This window comes from Taurulus bubalis, assembly GCF_910589615.1.
Source record: "Taurulus bubalis genome assembly, chromosome: 14".
Lineage (NCBI taxonomy): Eukaryota > Metazoa > Chordata > Actinopteri > Perciformes > Cottidae > Taurulus > Taurulus bubalis.
This window is the reverse complement of record NC_136602.1, coordinates 2,928,953-2,946,888: the sequence shown is the minus strand read 5'-3', so window position 1 is coordinate 2,946,888 and position 17,936 is coordinate 2,928,953. Positions and strand designations below refer to the sequence as shown.

General features: G+C 43.5%; 2 protein-coding genes across 2 annotated transcripts; one reads left to right on the top strand and one right to left on the bottom strand.

The window, feature by feature from the left end:
• Positions 1-1,564: 1,564 nt before the first annotated feature.
• On the top strand, positions 1,565-8,184 carry LOC306747113 (transmembrane protein 41A-B-like). The gene is made up of 5 exons (XM_079230125.1): positions 1,565-1,867; positions 5,508-5,658; positions 5,770-5,931; positions 6,634-6,772; positions 6,860-8,184. The coding sequence occupies exons 1-5, from the start codon at positions 1,644-1,646 to the stop codon at positions 7,093-7,095; spliced, it is 912 nt and encodes a 303-aa protein (XP_079086251.1). The 5' UTR covers positions 1,565-1,643; the 3' UTR covers positions 7,096-8,184.
• Positions 8,185-9,794: 1,610 nt separating this feature from the next.
• Positions 9,795-17,220, bottom strand: gpr155b (G protein-coupled receptor 155b; the record flags this gene model as incomplete). The annotated part of the gene is made up of 19 exons (XM_079230169.1): positions 9,795-9,910; positions 10,313-10,450; positions 10,582-10,646; positions 10,744-10,839; positions 11,036-11,208; positions 12,166-12,243; positions 12,339-12,561; positions 12,675-12,762; positions 12,946-13,030; positions 13,246-13,369; positions 13,494-13,577; positions 13,649-13,804; positions 14,613-14,784; positions 14,871-14,938; positions 15,047-15,199; positions 15,354-15,529; positions 15,635-15,764; positions 15,879-16,026; positions 17,066-17,220. The coding sequence occupies 19 exons, from the start codon at positions 17,218-17,220 to the stop codon at positions 9,862-9,864; spliced, it is 2,361 nt and encodes a 786-aa protein (XP_079086295.1). The 3' UTR covers positions 9,795-9,861.
• Between the last annotated feature and the right edge of the window lie 716 nt (positions 17,221-17,936).

Genomic DNA, 17,936 nt, shown 5'->3' with positions numbered 1-17,936 from the left:
GCAGGGTGCAACAGCTGCACAGGTGAGTAATTACTTATTAAAATATCTCTTTGAGCTCTCACTGACAGTTAGAGAGCCTCATCCACTCGTCTCATGCCATGAGGATTGCTCTCTTGCAGAAAATGAAAGCTCAGATTTTGATCCTGCTCTTGGTTCTGGCGGTCGGGCTTCAGGCGACGACGACGACGACGACTGATCCCACCGAGGATCCTAAAGGTACAGCATCATGTTACGAGGTCGTACAAACCCAAACGCTTTTCGTTGGATTGCATCCTGACTAACAGCTGTGTTCTAAATCTTACAGTTGTTGAAGAGGAAGAGGCCATGGAGGAGATCATGGAGGAGATCATCGGGGAGATCATGGAGGACGGTTGGATCAACCCGGGGCCAGAAGCAACAACGAAATGGAAGCCTTATAGGACGTTATAGGTCGTGAGAGGTCGTGAGAGGTCGTGAGAAGTCGGGCTTCACTCGTCACAACAATGTGGTTCTGACGCTCTCTGTGTGTGAAACGGGTCGAGGTTCCTCTTTACCGGTTAATTAAACTTACTGGTGTTGAATTACCTTTAAATCTCTGTTCTCTGTCATTATTTTCCTTATTTACATTTTTTTTTTATTCTCTCTCTTGAAACACATGTTTTTAAATAATTTTCCTGTCTTTATTTAGAGATTGATTATTGTTTGTTTGATCGTGTCAAACCTCAAGGAATAAAAGGAGATGATCTGAAGTCTTTCTTATCTTCTTATAATAAATGACTAATATATTTTAATATCAGCTTCTTCTGGTTTATTTTTTTCAAAGTGTAAATCTGTGTACAGGTGTGGCACATGGTTATGGTTATATTAACGGTTATAAAGAAGTATTAAAATAGTAAGTAAAAGTAGTAATATACTCCTCAATTGACATAAGTAGAACAAATAACAAAATGTACAAGACATATACAAGTAATAGTATTCATCTCTCAGCATTTTTCACTGTTAGATTATTATTAATAATATCTTTGAAATGTCACAGAAAACATATAAATAAAATATATAGAAATACATACTAATACTACCAATAATAATAATAATAATAATAATAAACCGTCATGTTTTAAAAGATAAATAAACAATACAAAAAAAAGAAAAGTGCTGCTATTTATTCCAAACCCGTGTTATTTAATAAAATATAGTAATGTTACATTACAAGTCATTGTTGCGTAATGATCCTGATCTATAACTATCACCACATGGCCGGCACCACGTCGCCCCCTAGCGGCTCAGTGGTGTAAGTGCACATTCAGAGCAGTTTGCTGCACAGAGTTCATTAAATCAGTTAAAACCTGTTCTATGTCCGTCTGTTGGGCGAAGAGTTGAAGACTTAATCTGGAGCGAGAAAACAAAGGTCAAAGAAGAGAAAACCTGCAGTTGAGCTGACACAAATGTCAACTAGTGTCTTTCCCCCTCGACATTAAGAAAGTTGTCACGTGATCCGTCTGCCGAACCGGGCCAGAAATGTCAACCGTCATTTGCGGCTTTCTGCCCGGCGAGCGTCACCCTCCTTCCTCCCTCCTCTGCGGCGTCTGTTTTATGCTTTTATTCATTTATTTATTACATTTATTTGGTATTCAGCGGTCAGTGGAGGTGTGACCGGTGGGAACATGCGCTCCTTAGCGGGCCTGGCCGCTCTGGTGGCGGCGGCGAGCGTCTTCCTCTACCTGCTGTCCTCCAGCCTGCCGCCGGGGCCGACGCGCGGCCGGCCGGGCACCGGGGACCGGGAGGAGCTGGAGGGCACCGGGGACCGGGAGGACCACGAGGACCGGGAGGACCACGAGGACCGGGAGGGCCCCGTTGAGGACGAGGGCCCCGGGGACCGGGAGTACAGGTATGAAAGAAAGTCCCACTTTAAAATATAAACATTTCAATATTTTTTATTTAATGTCTTAAAATACAGATGTATAAAACAATAGTCTTATATATTTTATTTATTTATTTTATGTTATGAATATTGAATAAGATATGCATTTGGAATCAACAACTAACTAACTAAAATATGACACACACACACAAACACACGCACACACACACAGACACACTGACACAAACACACACACAGACACACACACACACACACGCAGGCACAGACAGACACATGCACACACAGTAAAACAGTAATAAAAACAGTAAAGAAGAATACAGTAGCAATATTAAATTTACAGACTGAATAAAAAAGTATATAAAGTACTTAAATATATTATATATTGCACCAGATGAATGTAATTAAAGTGGTCAAAGTGATTAAAGTGTATTTAATGCCTTAAAATATATATGTAAGAAAAAAAATACATGCAATTTATTTATTTATTTGATATTATTCATTTTCATTTTCATTTGGAATCAACAACTAACAGTGAAAACTATGACACATGCACACACACACACACACACACACACACACACACACACACACACACACACACACACACACACACACACACAGTAAAACAGTAATGAAAACAGTAAAGAAGAATACAGTAGCAATATTAAATATACAGACGGAATAAACAAGTATATAAAGTACTTACATGTATTATATATTGCACCAGATGAATGTAATTAAAGTGGTCAAAGTGATTAAAGTGTATTTAATGTCTTAAAATGTATATGTAAATATATATTTATTTATTTGATATTATTAATTTTCAAGATATGCGTTTGGAATCAACAACTAACAGTGAAAACTATGACACACGCACACATACAGGCACACACACACACACATGTGTGTTATTTATTTGTATTTAGTTTGGTTTTCTTTCGGTTCAATAATTAAAAAGATGACGTGGCTCATACATGCAGTCACGCCACGTACAACGACTTGATAAGTAACAGTATAATGAGTCATATCACTGTAATGAGTACACACACACACACACACACACACACATTGTGAAACTCTGTAATGAATCAGTGACTGCTGTGACCCGTCTTCAGGCCTCCATGTGGACGTTGATTGTGAGCAGATTTGAGTGTTTTTTCAGCCTTGATTCTCGTGACCGCCTCATATTTACCTTGAAACCACTTGGAGGATCCGGACCCGTCAACAGTGTTTACCTTCCTCTGGCCCAGTGCATGCTGGGACATTAGTCTCCCATCTTTTATATTAATATCATATTTAAATGTTTCTGCTCATATTGGTCTTCAGATCTGTTCCACAAATAAGAGAAATAATCAAATGTGTTTTAAATTCACATCTCCTCCCAGTACATATCGGACTGATCGCATTACTTCTCAATGTGTGTGTGTGTGTGTGTGTGTGTGTGTGTGTGTGTGTGTGTGTGTGTGTGTGTGTGTGTGTGATATGTTGCAATGTGTAACACAGTCAAGTGTGTGGTTGTCTCGGGATGATAGAATAACGCCGACCAAGACACTCTGAAGCCAAGAGCGGGACCCATCTGTGTGTGTGTGTGTGTGTGTGTGTGTGTGTGTGTGTGTGTGTGTGTGTGTGTGTGTGTGTGTGTGTGTGTGTGTGTGTGTGTGTGTGTGTGTGTGTGTGTACTCATTACAGTGATATGACTCATATTATACTGCGTGACTGCATGTATGAGCCACGTCATCTTTTTAGTTATTAAGAAGGTTAGAAACCAAACGAGTGGCGGAAGCGAAAGAAAACCAAACTAAATACAACTACATAATAAATAACAGTTGAATTAAAGTGAGTTTATTCTGCGTCGTCCTTAAATCAAATGCTACAGAGTTATAATAATAAAACTGACTGTAAACCTCAGTGATATGATGGTGCAGTTCAGATGATCATATCACAGTAAAACTATAATAATCTATAATATAATTATTGGTGTATAGGTAATAACCTGGAGATTCAAGATACTGTGATACTGTAAGCATCATTACATTTAGTTTATTTTACTTTTAGAAAAACTGTTAAATAACCCTCTGCTTGAAATCAGTAAAAAAAAAACAAAGGTTGAATTTTTTTTTTTATTGATGATAGAGTCTTTAACTATTTTCATTGTTAAAAGTGATTTACACTAAATGAAGTTGCTGCTTTTCTCCGTTTAAAATCTTTAAAAGTGAAATCTCTTTCTTGGACTTCTGGTTGGAAACATTGAAGCGTCATCTTGGGCTCTGGGGAATTATTGTATTGTTTTGTAATTTATGACATTTTATAATCTAACCAGTTTATCACTTCACTAAAAAAACTTGCACAATTTAAAAATACACAAATATAAAAAGGAAAGAAAAATAGTATCACGGTGCAGGAAAAGGCAGAAAATCCACTGATGTTAAAAGTTCACGATATTATGTGAACTTTTACAAATATTACAAATGTAATATACTTAAAAAGACTTTATCTCACGTCTTAGTTCTGTTAAAACCTCATCTGTTCTCCTGTATATATATATATATATATATATATATATATATATATATATATATATATATATATATATATATAATCACAGCTGAGCAATGCATAGGACTAGTTTCTCATACAGGAGGCGTTTGTACCAAGTATTAAATACATTTCAGTCAGCATGTTCAATACTGTCATTCCATTTTATGACACATAACTTCATTTCTGAACTTATTCGTTTGGTTTTCTTCGTATGCATGGATTACTCGGGTTGTTACCGACATCTGGTGAACATGTCATGTCAATATCTCCTTTAGAAACATATTTACTGAGCAAAATGCTGACTTATTTTACCCGCTATATATATATATATATATATATATATATATATATATATATATATATATATATATATATATATGCCCCTGTTGACGCATTTCCCTCCTTAAATACTCCAGACGCATTAACTCAGTTTCAACTCATCGACCTGCTGACCAATGAGAGAGCAGGATGTTTGTCCGCTGACCAGTAGAAACCAGTAGAAACCAGGAATGCTGCATGCCGGAGCAGGTGGGAGAGGAAGTCGGCATCTTGAGTTTCAACGGGGGATTTTAGTGTGTGTGTGTGTGTGTGTGTGTGTGTGTGTGTGTGTGTGTGTGTGTGTGTGTGTGTGTGTGTGTGTGTGTGTGTGTGTGTGTGTGTGTGTGTGTGTGTGTGTGTGTGTGTGTGTGTGTGTGTGTGTGTGTCCCCTCCCTCCCTCTGCTCAAGTGTACAGGCAGCGACACTATTTCTGTCCCTCAATCAAATGTATCCCGTTACCCGCTCACTTCTCCCTTCCTTCTAATGTGAGCTTTCCTCTTCTTTCTAAAGTGTTATAACGTTATAAATGTCGCTGCATGCACGACTCTTAACTTGTAGGTCCGTAGCCGCCCTGTGGAAAACACGCACAATCAGCATTTATGATAAAAAAAAAACAATGTTTGAATCATAAATTTAGGAAGGAAGGAAATAAACGTGTACCGGTCCAGAAACACTTCTTCTCAAAGCCACAGGGATGTGTTGAGAAAGGATGACGCTTTGAGTCTCTGAGTCTCTGAGTCTCTGAGTCTTTGAGTCTTGTGGCCGTGGTTGTGTGTGTTTTCCCGTCCAGGCTGAAGTTCCCGTCGAACCTGGACGAGCTGCGGGAGCTGGCAGACCTGCTCAAGTTCTACAAAAGAGAACATCACGGCTACGTTCTGCTGCTGTTCTGCAGCGCCTACCTCTACAAACAGTCCTTCGCCATACCGGGCTCCTCCCTTCTGGTACCGAACACACCGGACAGTTATTCAGGCAATGTCCTCCAACAATGTCTTCTAGATTCAAGTGCCATTGAGTGACGCACAATGAACTCCGATCCTCCAATCCCCCTTCAGAACGTGCTAGCCGGGGCGATATTCGGGCCCTGGGAGGGTCTGGTGCTGGCCTGCCTGCTCACCACCGTCGGCTCCACCTTCTGCTTCCTGCTCGCCTCTGCGTTTGGAAAGCAGCAGGTGGTGCAGCTCTTCCCGGAGAAGGTGGCGCTGCTGCAGAGGAAGGTGAGCGCGAGCCAGCTAACGTAAGCTAGCTAACGGAAACCAGCAAACGAAAGCCAGCTAACGGAAACCAGCTAACGGATACCAGTTCGCAAAAGCCAGCTAACGAAAGCCAGCTAACGAAAGCCAGCTAACGAAAGCCAGCTAACGGAAACCAGCTAACGAAAACCAGCTAACGGAAACCAGCTAACAGAAGCCAGCTAACGTAAGCTCGCTGCGTTAACGTGCTTTGGAGCATGTTTGCACGTTTCCTGTCAACGCATTTCATGAAATGTGAATGCAAGAGTTTCATGAAGACTATGGAGGATAATTTATTTTATTTGAAAGGCAAACCTTTTTCTCTTTCACCCGCTTACCTCATACCGCTTACCTCTGCGACTTGCTATATATTAATATGCATTTATAATTTTTTAAATAAAAAATAAGTTTTCCCTCATTTGAAGGTTTAATTGTAAAAAAAAAAAAAAACAGCTAGCGTAAGCTAGCTAACGGAAACCAGCTAACGAAAGCCAGCTAACAGAAACCAGCTAACGGAAACCAGCTAACGAAAACCAGTTCACGGAAACCAGCTAACATAAGCTCGCCGCGTTAACAGCAAAGGCAAAATGATAAGACACTCGCTTTCCTGCTTTTGTCTACTTCCTCCCCCCTTTCCTCTCACCACCTCCTCATCCTTCTCTCCATCTCTTTTCCTCCCTCCTTCAGGTGGAGGAAAACCGCAGTAGTTTGTTCTTCTTCCTCCTCTTCCTCCGTTTCTTCCCCATGACTCCTAACTGGTTCCTTAACATCACCTGTCCCGTCCTCAACATCCCCATGCACATTTTCTTCTTCTCTGTGTTAATAGGTGAGACTCCACACACACTTTACACACACACTTAAAAACACACACTCCACACACTGATGCCTCCGCTGCTGCTCCCTCCTCCACCAGGTTTGATCCCCTACAACTTCATCTGCGTCCGCACTGGATCCATCCTCTCAGAGATCTCCTCCCTGGACGACATCTTCTCCTGGGGCACGCTGGCCCAGCTGCTGGCCATCGCCCTCATGGCGCTCCTCCCCGGGGCGCTGATCAAGCGGTACGGCAAAGCTCACCTGGACGGCATGGACGGGAACGGACCCGACCGGGCCGACGTCGAGGTTGAGCGGGACCGGAAGAGACAGTGATTCTGGGACGAAAATAGAGAGGAATCGCCGTGGTTTGGGATTCCCGAACGAACACGACATCGTGAGTCAGAAGAATTGAGATGGAGGAAGAACTCTCACGTGACCTTTTGTCCACTTGGGCCTCGTGATTTCTGTGAGGTCACGCTAATAGGATGGGCGGTTTGGGAATGTCCTCAGGTCATGTTGCTTTAAGGCCACACGGTATCACACTGAGTTAACGTTTTAGGGGAAATTCCTTTTAGATTTACAATGAAATAAGTTAATTTGAGAAGTCTAAAAATCACTCCGACCGTCTTAAAAATTGTCTTTTAATGATTTTTTTTACACTGAGGAATGACAATTTTGCTGCTTTTTGGAATTTTTCCAGACTACATCTTCAATGTGGGTCGATCATTCGACACCGAGGACCGCTGGCTTTATTTGTTTTCTCAAAGCGCACACACACACACACACACACACACACACACGTCTTAATGCAGCCGTGGCTGAGGACACATCAGGTGTGATGACGTCATTACGGCCTCAAACGAAGCCAAGACACAAAAAAATGACATTTAAAAACACCGACATTGTCATTGGTCACGTGGCTCGACTTATTATAGCCACTTTAAATCTGCTGCTGTTTGGAATTGTACCATTTATTTATTTTTTGAATCCATATTTTGCAGGGCAGAGTGTTTATAGATAGTCTTAAATTGTAGCTTCCTATTAAAAAACTAAAAAACATAAAGAGAAAACGCAGAGGTCCTTGACATCTACTGTATTGTTTAAGGCATTTCAAGAGGATCTTTTGTTGAATGTATTTGTAGTATTTTGTGTATCAGACAGTTCAAAGTTTTTACAGTTCTGGAGTCGAGTCACGTTTTTTTAAAACAGTGAAAATTGTGTCGTGAATGTCAAAAACACCAAAACTAATGCAAGTTTTTTATTTCTTTGTCAGCACGGAGACGGTCTATAAATACTGGTGCAAGTAAACAAAATACGTTTTTTGGGGTTGTTAACAATGTTGTTAAAGTTTTAAATGGCTGAGAAAAAAAGAAAAAGTGTTTTAATCAAACATCTTGTGATGTAATACAAACCTGTAATGTCTGTTGCACTTTTCAATCACAATCAAAGAGACAAAGTTTCTTTTGGATGCAAACGGTAGTTTATTCGTGACCACACACTTAAAAACATCCAGTAACACTAAACCTGTACCAACAACACGCTGGTCAAAACCTCTCGGTTCTTTCCCCACACACACACACACACACACACACACACACACACACACACACACACCTTTAGAGACACACACCTTCACATTGGCGTAGGCAGGCACTCGTCTAAGTAAACACAAGGACCTGATGTGATCTGCATGAACTTAAACGGCAGACATTTATGCACCTTACAAAACAAAAGACAAAAACAGGGACCAGAAGAACAGAGGAATATTATTTCTTTGGACTTCATGCTTCAGGAGAAAAGGTCAGGGGTCAAATGTCCGTTTAAGTTCATTGGAAGAGAGTTTAGGACGGCTTGTATCCGTCTGATCGATGAAGATAAAACCAGAGTTTAGATGAAGGGGCTCTGCTGACTTTCTTAATTAAAGGAATACTTCACCTCCACAATGCTCTTGTGTTCTTCCTTTTGTGAGGCGAGCGAGTAGCTGATATGCAAACGGACATTTTAAGGGTGAAGTATTACTTTAACTACACAGTTGAGGTTTTAAATAATTAAATATATTAATTTTGTATCAGCTTATTTAGTACCAGTCCCCCGAAAGAAGAGTTCATGTCCTGGCCTGGGCCAAAGTGCCAGATTTGGCTAGAAAGGCATCCGTGCACCTCGATGGCTGAAGGAATCCATTTAAATCTTTGGACCACAAATCGGTCCAAAACACAATTAAACAATGCAAAGATCCGCATCGCCACGAGACAAATATCCAGTGAGCTGCATCAAACAAAACAAAACAACAACAGGTGAAGAGCGATGTGCTTGGGTCAGTGCAAACGGGTCAGTGCTGAGCAGGAGGCGGTCCCTGCTGCTCCGAGGCATGCGGGTCGTCCCGGTGGGCCGGAGGGGGAAGGACGCCACGGGCAAAATATCAAAACGCTGAGACGGGAACGCGACAACATGAAGGAGGGCCGAGCAGCGGAGGACGCCATTGGCTCTCAGCGCTGCGTCTCATTGGCTGAGAGCGAGACGCAGCGGCGTCAGATTACCGGTCTGCTCTGGCAACATAAATAATACGATATCTGAGGATGAAAAGGCTGATGGATGGCAACACTTTTACATCTCAAGGTGACTAAAGTGAAGAAAGCTGGTGAGAAAAACGTTTTAACCCCCCGCCCAAAAAAACAAAAAAAGACTTGGTCAGGAAGCAGGAGGAGCCCCAGCAGGAGGAGCCCCAGCAGGGAGCGCTCGTTTCCTCCTCTTTCTCGTCTCCACAACCCGGAGCGTCGCTTTCCTCGTACCGGCTTGAGTCAAACGCCGTACCGTCGGGCCTCGGCTCGACCGGCCAGTCCACCAAGTCACTGCCCCGAAACGGGATCAGGATGGGGGAGGGGCGGGGTCGAAGCAAGAGGATCAGTTGGGTCACGAGCCGGGTCAGGCTGGAGAATCTGCTCCTCTGGGGCGGCGCGGTGGGAGATGTGTGCTCGGACTCTCGGATCCTGATGTGGGTTTCAGTACTGGGGCTGATGGGACGGGGAGGGGGGGGGGGGGGGGGGGGGGGGTTCTCAAGGCCTCCTCTAGTCCTCCTCTAGTCCTCTGAACCTGTCATTATCAGAGGAAGGATTCACCTGGCGAAGCGCTCACACTCTCCCCTGAGGCACTTTGGGGTGATGGATAGAGAAGGAAGAAGGAAGGAAAAAGAAAGGAAGGAAAGGGGCAGGCACAAGGAAGCAGGGAGGAATGAAAGGAAACATGGAGGGAAGAAAGGAAAGCAAGAGGATTAAAAAAAAGAGGAAGGAATATGAGCAATAACGTGTTAGAATAAAAGAAAAGAAAAGCACAAAGGGCTCCTAAAACATCCAGAAACAAAGTGTGTTCATGCTCTGGTCGCTTAAGAATTAGACTGTTAGTTGCATGGCGATAGCAGCATATTGCAGAGCAACAGATGAATAAAATGCAAAGAGGACTAAATAATAACAGCAGTAATAATAATAATAATAATGTGGACGTGAACAGAACAAGAATGACACCTGGAATAAAAGCTCCAAAGACCAGAGCGTACCTGCGCGTGTGCACCAGGTCCTGCACACACTGGTCTTTGTGGTAGCGGACGAACTGGGTGCAGGTGAGCCGGACCTCCTCCGGTACGCCTGAGGGACTCGGATCCTCATCGTCACTGCCCTGCCACAGCCAGAGCAACCTGACACACACACACACACACACACACACACACACACACACACACACACACACACACACACACACACACACACAGATCCAGTCATGTGTTCCTCAGATGAATCTAGAAAACTATGACCGATCCTGCCTCACCTCTTCTTGAAGGGCAGGATGATGAGGTGTCGGTCCAGACCGAAGATCCCAAAGGACAGAAAGCCCTGGGACACACAGGAAGTATACTGGTTCTGCACTGGTTCTGCACTGGTTCTGCACTGGTTCTGCACTCACGCTTACACATCATTAAACACACGCTACCTGTCCATAGTTGGCCACGGCGCAGAAGAACTGCAGCTCCAGGTAAAGCCTCCCGGGGTCTTTGTTGAACAGCCACCACAGACAGCTGGACAGGTTCTGCAGACGGACACACACACACACACACACACACACACACACACACACACTGACCAATCAGGGGACAGCACGCTCCGTCACCAGGAAAAATGTTGTAAAGATATCTTTTTAAAGCATATATATATATATATATATATCAACCTGTTTGGTACTATTTATATGTATTCTACAGTCCACACACACACACAGTCCTCACCGCCAGCAGGCTGACGAAGAGCAGCAGGCAGAGCAGGCCGTGTCTGACTGTCTGTTTGTCGTCGGTGGTCTGCAGGCCGGGCGGCGGCAGGTTCAGCGGCTGCTCGGACGAGGAGGAACCCGGCTGCGGCGGCGGCGGCGGCTGCAGTCCGTCACACAGCGCCCCACTGTGGCCTGGAGAGGAAGACACACACACCGTTACATTCCAGGGGGATTGGAGACTTTGTTTTAGGTTTCTCATGACAGCAAAGCTTCCTTTACACTTTATTTGTTTCCCCCACACTGATTATGTCGTTTTCTTATTTATTTTTCTCATTACTAAAAGTAACATCCCACTACCAGTAAAGTCAAGTCCATTCTATTCATTTAAATATTCTATATCTATCTTTTTGGAATTGAATTAAAAAAATATTTATCTATGCCTGTGTCTCACCGTCTTGTCATCCTCTTGATGTTATGTCTATGTATTGTCTTTTTATTTGTACATGTCATCCTCTTAATGTTATGTCTATGTATTGTCTTTTTATTGCTACAATAAAAACTATAAAAAAAAAGTGTATATATATATATACATATACATATATATATATATATATATATATATATATATATATAATATTTAAAAATAAAATATAAAAATATTTTTTTATGAAGAAAAAAAAAAAATATTATAAAAAGTATATATATATAAAAAATACAATCTTAATATATATATATATACACAATATTTTTTTCATTCATATATATATCTTTTTTTAAAGAAAAGACAACAAAAAAATATATATATGAAGGAGATAATATCTGTACTGCAAGTCCTGTATGTGTGTGTGTATATACACACACACACACACACACACACACACATACATATATATTTTTTTTTAAAGAAAAGACAAAAAAATATATATATATATGAATGAATTTAGAAAAAAATGTTAAATATATATTATAAAAATTATATATATATATATATATATATATATATATATTTGTCTTTTCTTTTTTAAATAATATATATGAATGAAGAAAAGACTATATATATATATATATATATATAATATTTTCAAGAGTCCACCATGCACACAGTGTGAACAGTGTCATGTCCAGATGCAAAGTGGTGGTGGAGCGTACCGGTGCTGTTTGAGAGCTCGCTCTGCATGCTGGCCATCATGTCCGGTATCGGCTGCAGAGGAGAGAAGCCGTGGAGGTCTGGCAGCACAACAGAGACGCACAAATATGTCTGCTGATCAGTCATGTGCTCAATGCTACTGCGCCGATATACGTTCCACACAGGTCACAGCTACCTGAGTGGATGCTGCCGGCAGGAGAACTTGCCATCTGTGGCTGCCGTTGTTGTGGTGGTTCCTCCAGGCCACCAGGGGTCCTCAGCTCGTCCCCGATGCCCGTCACAGCGGCTCTGTTCAGCGCCTGGTAGCCGCCCTGCTCCCGGTCCGCCTGGCTGAGGCCCATCAGAGACACGGCACCGAGCAGCAGGCTGACGGCGAGCACCACCGCCGTGCTGATGATCTGGAGAGAGAGAGAGACATTGGATTTAGATACAATTTATAATAACACGATTTAAATAGGAACTAAACAGACTCACTCAAAGCCGAGGGAAGATGCATATGAAGAGAACTGACCTGAGCTCTGCCATAGAAGAAGGCGGAGTCTATGGTGTCAGTCCTCTCTCCTGTTATCAGAAGACCTCCCACCATCAGGAAGGGAACCCTACACACACACACACGCACATTTTTCATTTGATGTTTTTATGCATTTGATAATATCCGAGACATCTGCCAAAGTACATTTTTGTATAAAACAGATTTTGGATGCAAAGATCTTCAAAGCCGAGCTGTTGATTTGTAACAAGCTCATCAAATGATCAATAAAAGTTCCTCAGCGTCGCCTTACCCCCAGCCCAGAGTCATGAACACTCCCGGGCGGAGCCTCAGCAGATCGTCTCTGTTGGTCAGCGCCAGGCAGAGCGGGATCAAACCTGAAGGACAGAGCAAAACACTGGCACACCTGAGCAGTCACATGGTACTCATGGAGTCTGATGGACACCTGACGGGACCACCGAATTATAACCAGTTCATGCTCGTGTCCAATTTGAAGGAATTCCCTCGAGGAAGGAGTTTTATCTCAGAGAACCTGCAGATAAACACTACTTCTGGTGGAGTAAAGGTATTGTAGACGTGGTAACCCGCTCACCTGCCCAGATGTAGGTGCTGTACAGAGACCCGTAGAGCAGAGTGAAGGTGAGGATCTTGCCGAGCAGATTGTCGTCTTGTTTCCCCAAAAAGTTCCACAGGATCATGCTGACACACACCAAGAACTAGAGCGGGAGGAGGGGGAGGAGCCAAAGCGATGAACGAACACTTCCTGGATGAGTTACCTCCAAAACACGTCACACACACACACACACACAACACTTAATAAATCAACCAGAGGTCACTCACCTGAGCCAGGAAGAGATTTAAGGCAAAGAGGTGAGGAAGTCTGTTGAACTTCCTGCTGAGCAGCATCACCACGATGGTCCACACCTGAGAGGAGAGGACACATGTTTACACAGTATATACACACACACATTTATACAGTACACACACACACACACCAGAGCTACGAGGCTGACGATGCTGATGTTGAAGCTGACGTTCTCCAGCTCCTTCACCAGCGGCGCCGGGTCCATGAGCGGGATGGTGAGCAGCCAGGCCGACACGTACATGATGGGGGCCGACAGGAACGTGCTGATCACCATCCCAGAGGTCACCTGGAGAGAGAGACATTTAAACATGAGGAGCACCGGAGAGAGAGAGACATTTAAACATGAGGAGCACCGGAGAGAGAGAGAGAGAGAGACATTTAAACATGAGGAGCACCGGAGAGAGAGAGACATTTAAACATGAGGAGCACCGGAGAGAGAGAGAGAGAGAGACATTTAAACATGAGGAGCACCGGAGAGAGAGAGAGAGAGAGAGAGAGACATTTAAACTCACTTAAAAGGATTAGATGTGTTTCCTAAAATAGAAATAATCCCCTCCAGTTTAATTAAGTAAAATAAATACATGTTCTTCTCTTCCACCTTTTTCCCCCTGATAAAACTAATAATAACGATACTAATAATAATCATCAAGTTGTTTTACAGATTTTCTCAAACTTTCCAAACAAGTGGGATATAATGTCCATGTTGCTGGTTTTACTCGTTGGCAAAATGACATCAAATCTTAATAATTCAACTCCTACTATGTATCTGGAGTCGAAGAAAGGAACAAGGCGTGTCATGTCATGGTGTTTGTTTTGTGGCTCATCCTGGTCATGTGACCCCAGCAGGTTATTTTGACACGTTATGATGACATCTTGTTTTTAAAGCAACACACGTCCAGCCATGTTTCATAGCTAAAAAAAAAGCTTTTAAAGTAAAAGTAAAAGGGTTCCTCTTGTTTTAGACCTGATTTATGCATTTTTTTTGTTTTTTAAACCTCTCCTATTTGACTATAATGCTTTAAATATTGTTTTGCTGCGTCAGTATTCAACACAACTGACGTCTCCGAGCTGCTGGTGAAAGTGCCGGCGCTCACCACCTCCAGCTCGATGTTGTAGTGCGCGGCGTAGATGGCCACGCTCGGGGCGGTGGGGAAGACGCCGTACAGGAAAGCAAAGTTAGACAAGCTGGTGTGGTTGGCACTGGTGCTGTTCACTCCCACGTCCAGAATATCCATCATGTCTTTACAGACCAGCGGCATCACCAGGCTGCAGACACATTTAGTAATACACAGTAAACTGCAAGTAAGCCACGCCCACATTATATCGTCACACACCATCTCAGCCCCACTTACAGTTTGGCTGTGATGAGTAGAATCAAGGCCACTCCGGTGTCTCGGGTGAGTTTTCGAAGCTGTCCGACCTGCCGATAGAAACGGAAACGTTACTGAACTTTGATGTTCTCCTTCAGGTTGACGCAGACTTCAAAACTGTTGAAGTTAAATGACACTCGGATGAAAAACGAAGCTACCATCGTGAGGCCGAGGTAGAACAAGGCCGCGCCTCCAAAGGAGTTGGCCAAGCCGTCGATGAAGTCCGACAGCACGGCGGGGATGTGCTGGCCGAGGGCGAAGTGGGAGATGATGCCGAAGATCACCATGAACACTATCGGGTTCTTCAACACCTGCAGGGGGCCGACAGAGGGATGGATTCAGAGAGGAGGAGACCTTCAAGTGGAACTTCAACTTTAAACAGTGTTAGGCTGTGTTACACTGGCTGTGTCTTGGTAATCACCTGTATATAAAACAACAAAAAAGTATATAATAGACACACAATACCTGTAGGACTACGATTCCCAGGATGCCAAGAGTGCTGTGGGAGTGGCTGGCCTGCTTCCACCTCTGCACCTCACAGAGAGCGAAGCCGATGGGATTGAGGAGCATGAGGGAGACGGGGGCCACGAGATAGATGTACTGGAGGTACTCTGGATATGTGCTGCGATACAGAGCGTCAACTAGAGGTACAGAGGGAGGGGAGGGGCATACGTTGTGTGTCTTGAACGCAGTATTTGTCTTCTGAGACTCTGTATAGAATACGTCAGTGTGGTCGGCGGCCTCACCGATAGGGTATCCTAAGGCGAAGTCGTTGCTCTGCGTAGCGAAGATGGCGTACAAGCCGGCTTTGCTGTACCTGCAGTCCGGACTGGCCACCATCAGAGTCAGCACACACACCAGCACAAACACCGTCACCTACACACACACACACACGGGGCGGGGGCAGCACAGTCTCAAACCAACACACTATAGAATACTAAATACATTTTAAAAAGTACATCAACATATTGTAAAAGTGTCACCACACACCTTAGCGATCAGGACGCTCCAGAAAAACGACCAGATGACGTCTCCGAAGTCCAACAGCACCATGTTTTTGAAGAGCAGAGCCGGAAGAGCAAACTTGGACACAAAGTTGCCCAAACCCTTCGCCTGGCTCTGTGTGATGATGTCGGCCCTTTGGGTGGGAAGGGAGGAAACAGCCATGAACACACTGAGAAAAATGACTCGGAGCTTAATTCACATTCATATTCTCATGGGATATTTCTATAAGACCTGCATGCAGCAGAACCTTAACACCTGTAGAACAGAAGTATTTGATCCGGGAGCTGCAATTTACTTTATTTAAGCATAACTATGCATTGAGCGATAAGGCGCTGTTTAGTGTGTGTTGCTCATTTGTTGCACATATGCATGTTGTGCAATATTTTATGTAAACAGCAGCAACGAGACAAGGTTCTGGCCAATATGGCCGACATCTTAACATGAAGACATCTGTTCTAATACCGCTCAGTAATAGTCAGGTAACACAACAACCTTTTATTTATTCAAATGAGGTTCATTTTACCATTTTTTTTTATTGAAATCGAGGGGTATCCTGACAAAGAAAAGGCCAAGAGGCCCACAGCAAAAATATTGAAACAGGTTTCATACACATTTGGGATTTTCATGACTTTAAACTAAATTTCCAAGACCAAACATTTAGTGAAATCTGGGTGTAAACAGTAAAAAGTGAGTAAATGTAGTATTTAAACTAACAATGAGAATACAAAGCATACAGTAAACCTTAAATGACACAAATGAATGAGACAATAGTTTGATTAAAAGAATAAACATTTATATAGATGGATGCCTGCTTATATTTTGAGTGTCTTTCTTTTAAAAGCATATTAATTATTTCAAACTCAGAGTAAATGAAGACATGAACACATGAATGTAACACATTTACATGACTTTTGGGATTTTATTTTTTTCAAGGACTTTTCCAGGTTTTCCATGACCGTAAGAACCCTGATAAAAACAATATGTTCATGGGTAAGGAAGCTAACAAGGTGACCAAGAAATGAGAAACAAAGTGGATGATAGATAATTGTTTTTAGTGTATTTTACAGCTGATTTAATACATGGGTGCCTCACTAAAGATTTTCTAGCAAATCTAGGGTGCAAAACAATACAAAAGGATCCCTTCCAGGTGTGTTCCTGTGGTGCTACCCTACCTGCCGGCTATGTAGCCACACAATATGATGCCAAAGCACTCCAGGAGAGCCGGGAACAGCTTGTCGATGGACATGTGCGGCCCCACGGCAGCGCCCAGCGGGCTGTGGGAGATGTTCCTCCCGTGGATCAGCACGTAGCTGCCGGCGGGCTCCATGGTGCTGATGGGAGGGGAGGAGGAGGAGGAGGAGGAGGAGGAGGAGGAGGAGGAGGGCTGGGGAGGAAGAGGAGTGGTAAACAGTGATGGGGGGGTTCATGAGAACCCCAAAATAACACACATAGGTGACAACACGTGCATTCTACGTGACGACCCTCCCCGGTGACGTTAAACGAGGTTATCTCACGTGAAGCCCCCCGAGAGGAAGCTGTCAGGTGACCGTTAGCTAGCTTAGGTGCTAAAAACATCAGGGGATTTAGGGACCGCTTCCCGCTCCAACAGCTGGCATTGATATCGTTTAGAAACCAACGGCTCACCTCTGTTACTCAGAAGACCATCTCTGGTCAGTAAATGGCCGACAGTCCCCCGTCTTGCTCTTCAAACGAGCCCGTGTTTCTCGCCCGTTTCGGGGGGAGCTTGGATGAAGCTCTCTCGCTCCAGAATCTGGCAGCTGCCGCGTGTGGAAACGCCCTAAAAAAGATGACTGACAGGCGATTCAGCCAATCGTCGCCGAGAATGCGCTTCTGGCTCCAAACTGTGGGTGGCCACGCCCTAAAAAGGCGACTGACAGGCGATTCAGCCAATCACAGTCGAGAATGCGCTTCAGACTTCGATCTGTGGGTGGCCACGCCCTAAATGAGCGACTGACAGGCGACTCGTCCAATCATCGCAGACAAACACTTCAGACTGCGGCTGTGATTGGATAAAAGCATTTG

Coding starts and splice junctions, on each gene's coding strand:
- LOC306747113 (XM_079230125.1), top strand. CDS start 1,644: ATGCGCTCCTTAGCGGGCCTGGCCGCTCTGGTGGCGGCGGCGAGCGTC. Junction 1,868..5,507: donor CCCGGGGACCGGGAGTACAG/GTATGAAAGAAA, acceptor TTTCCCGTCCAG/GCTGAAGTTCCCGTCGAACC. Junction 6,773..6,859: donor CTTCTTCTCTGTGTTAATAG/GTGAGACTCCAC, acceptor CTCCTCCACCAG/GTTTGATCCCCTACAACTTC.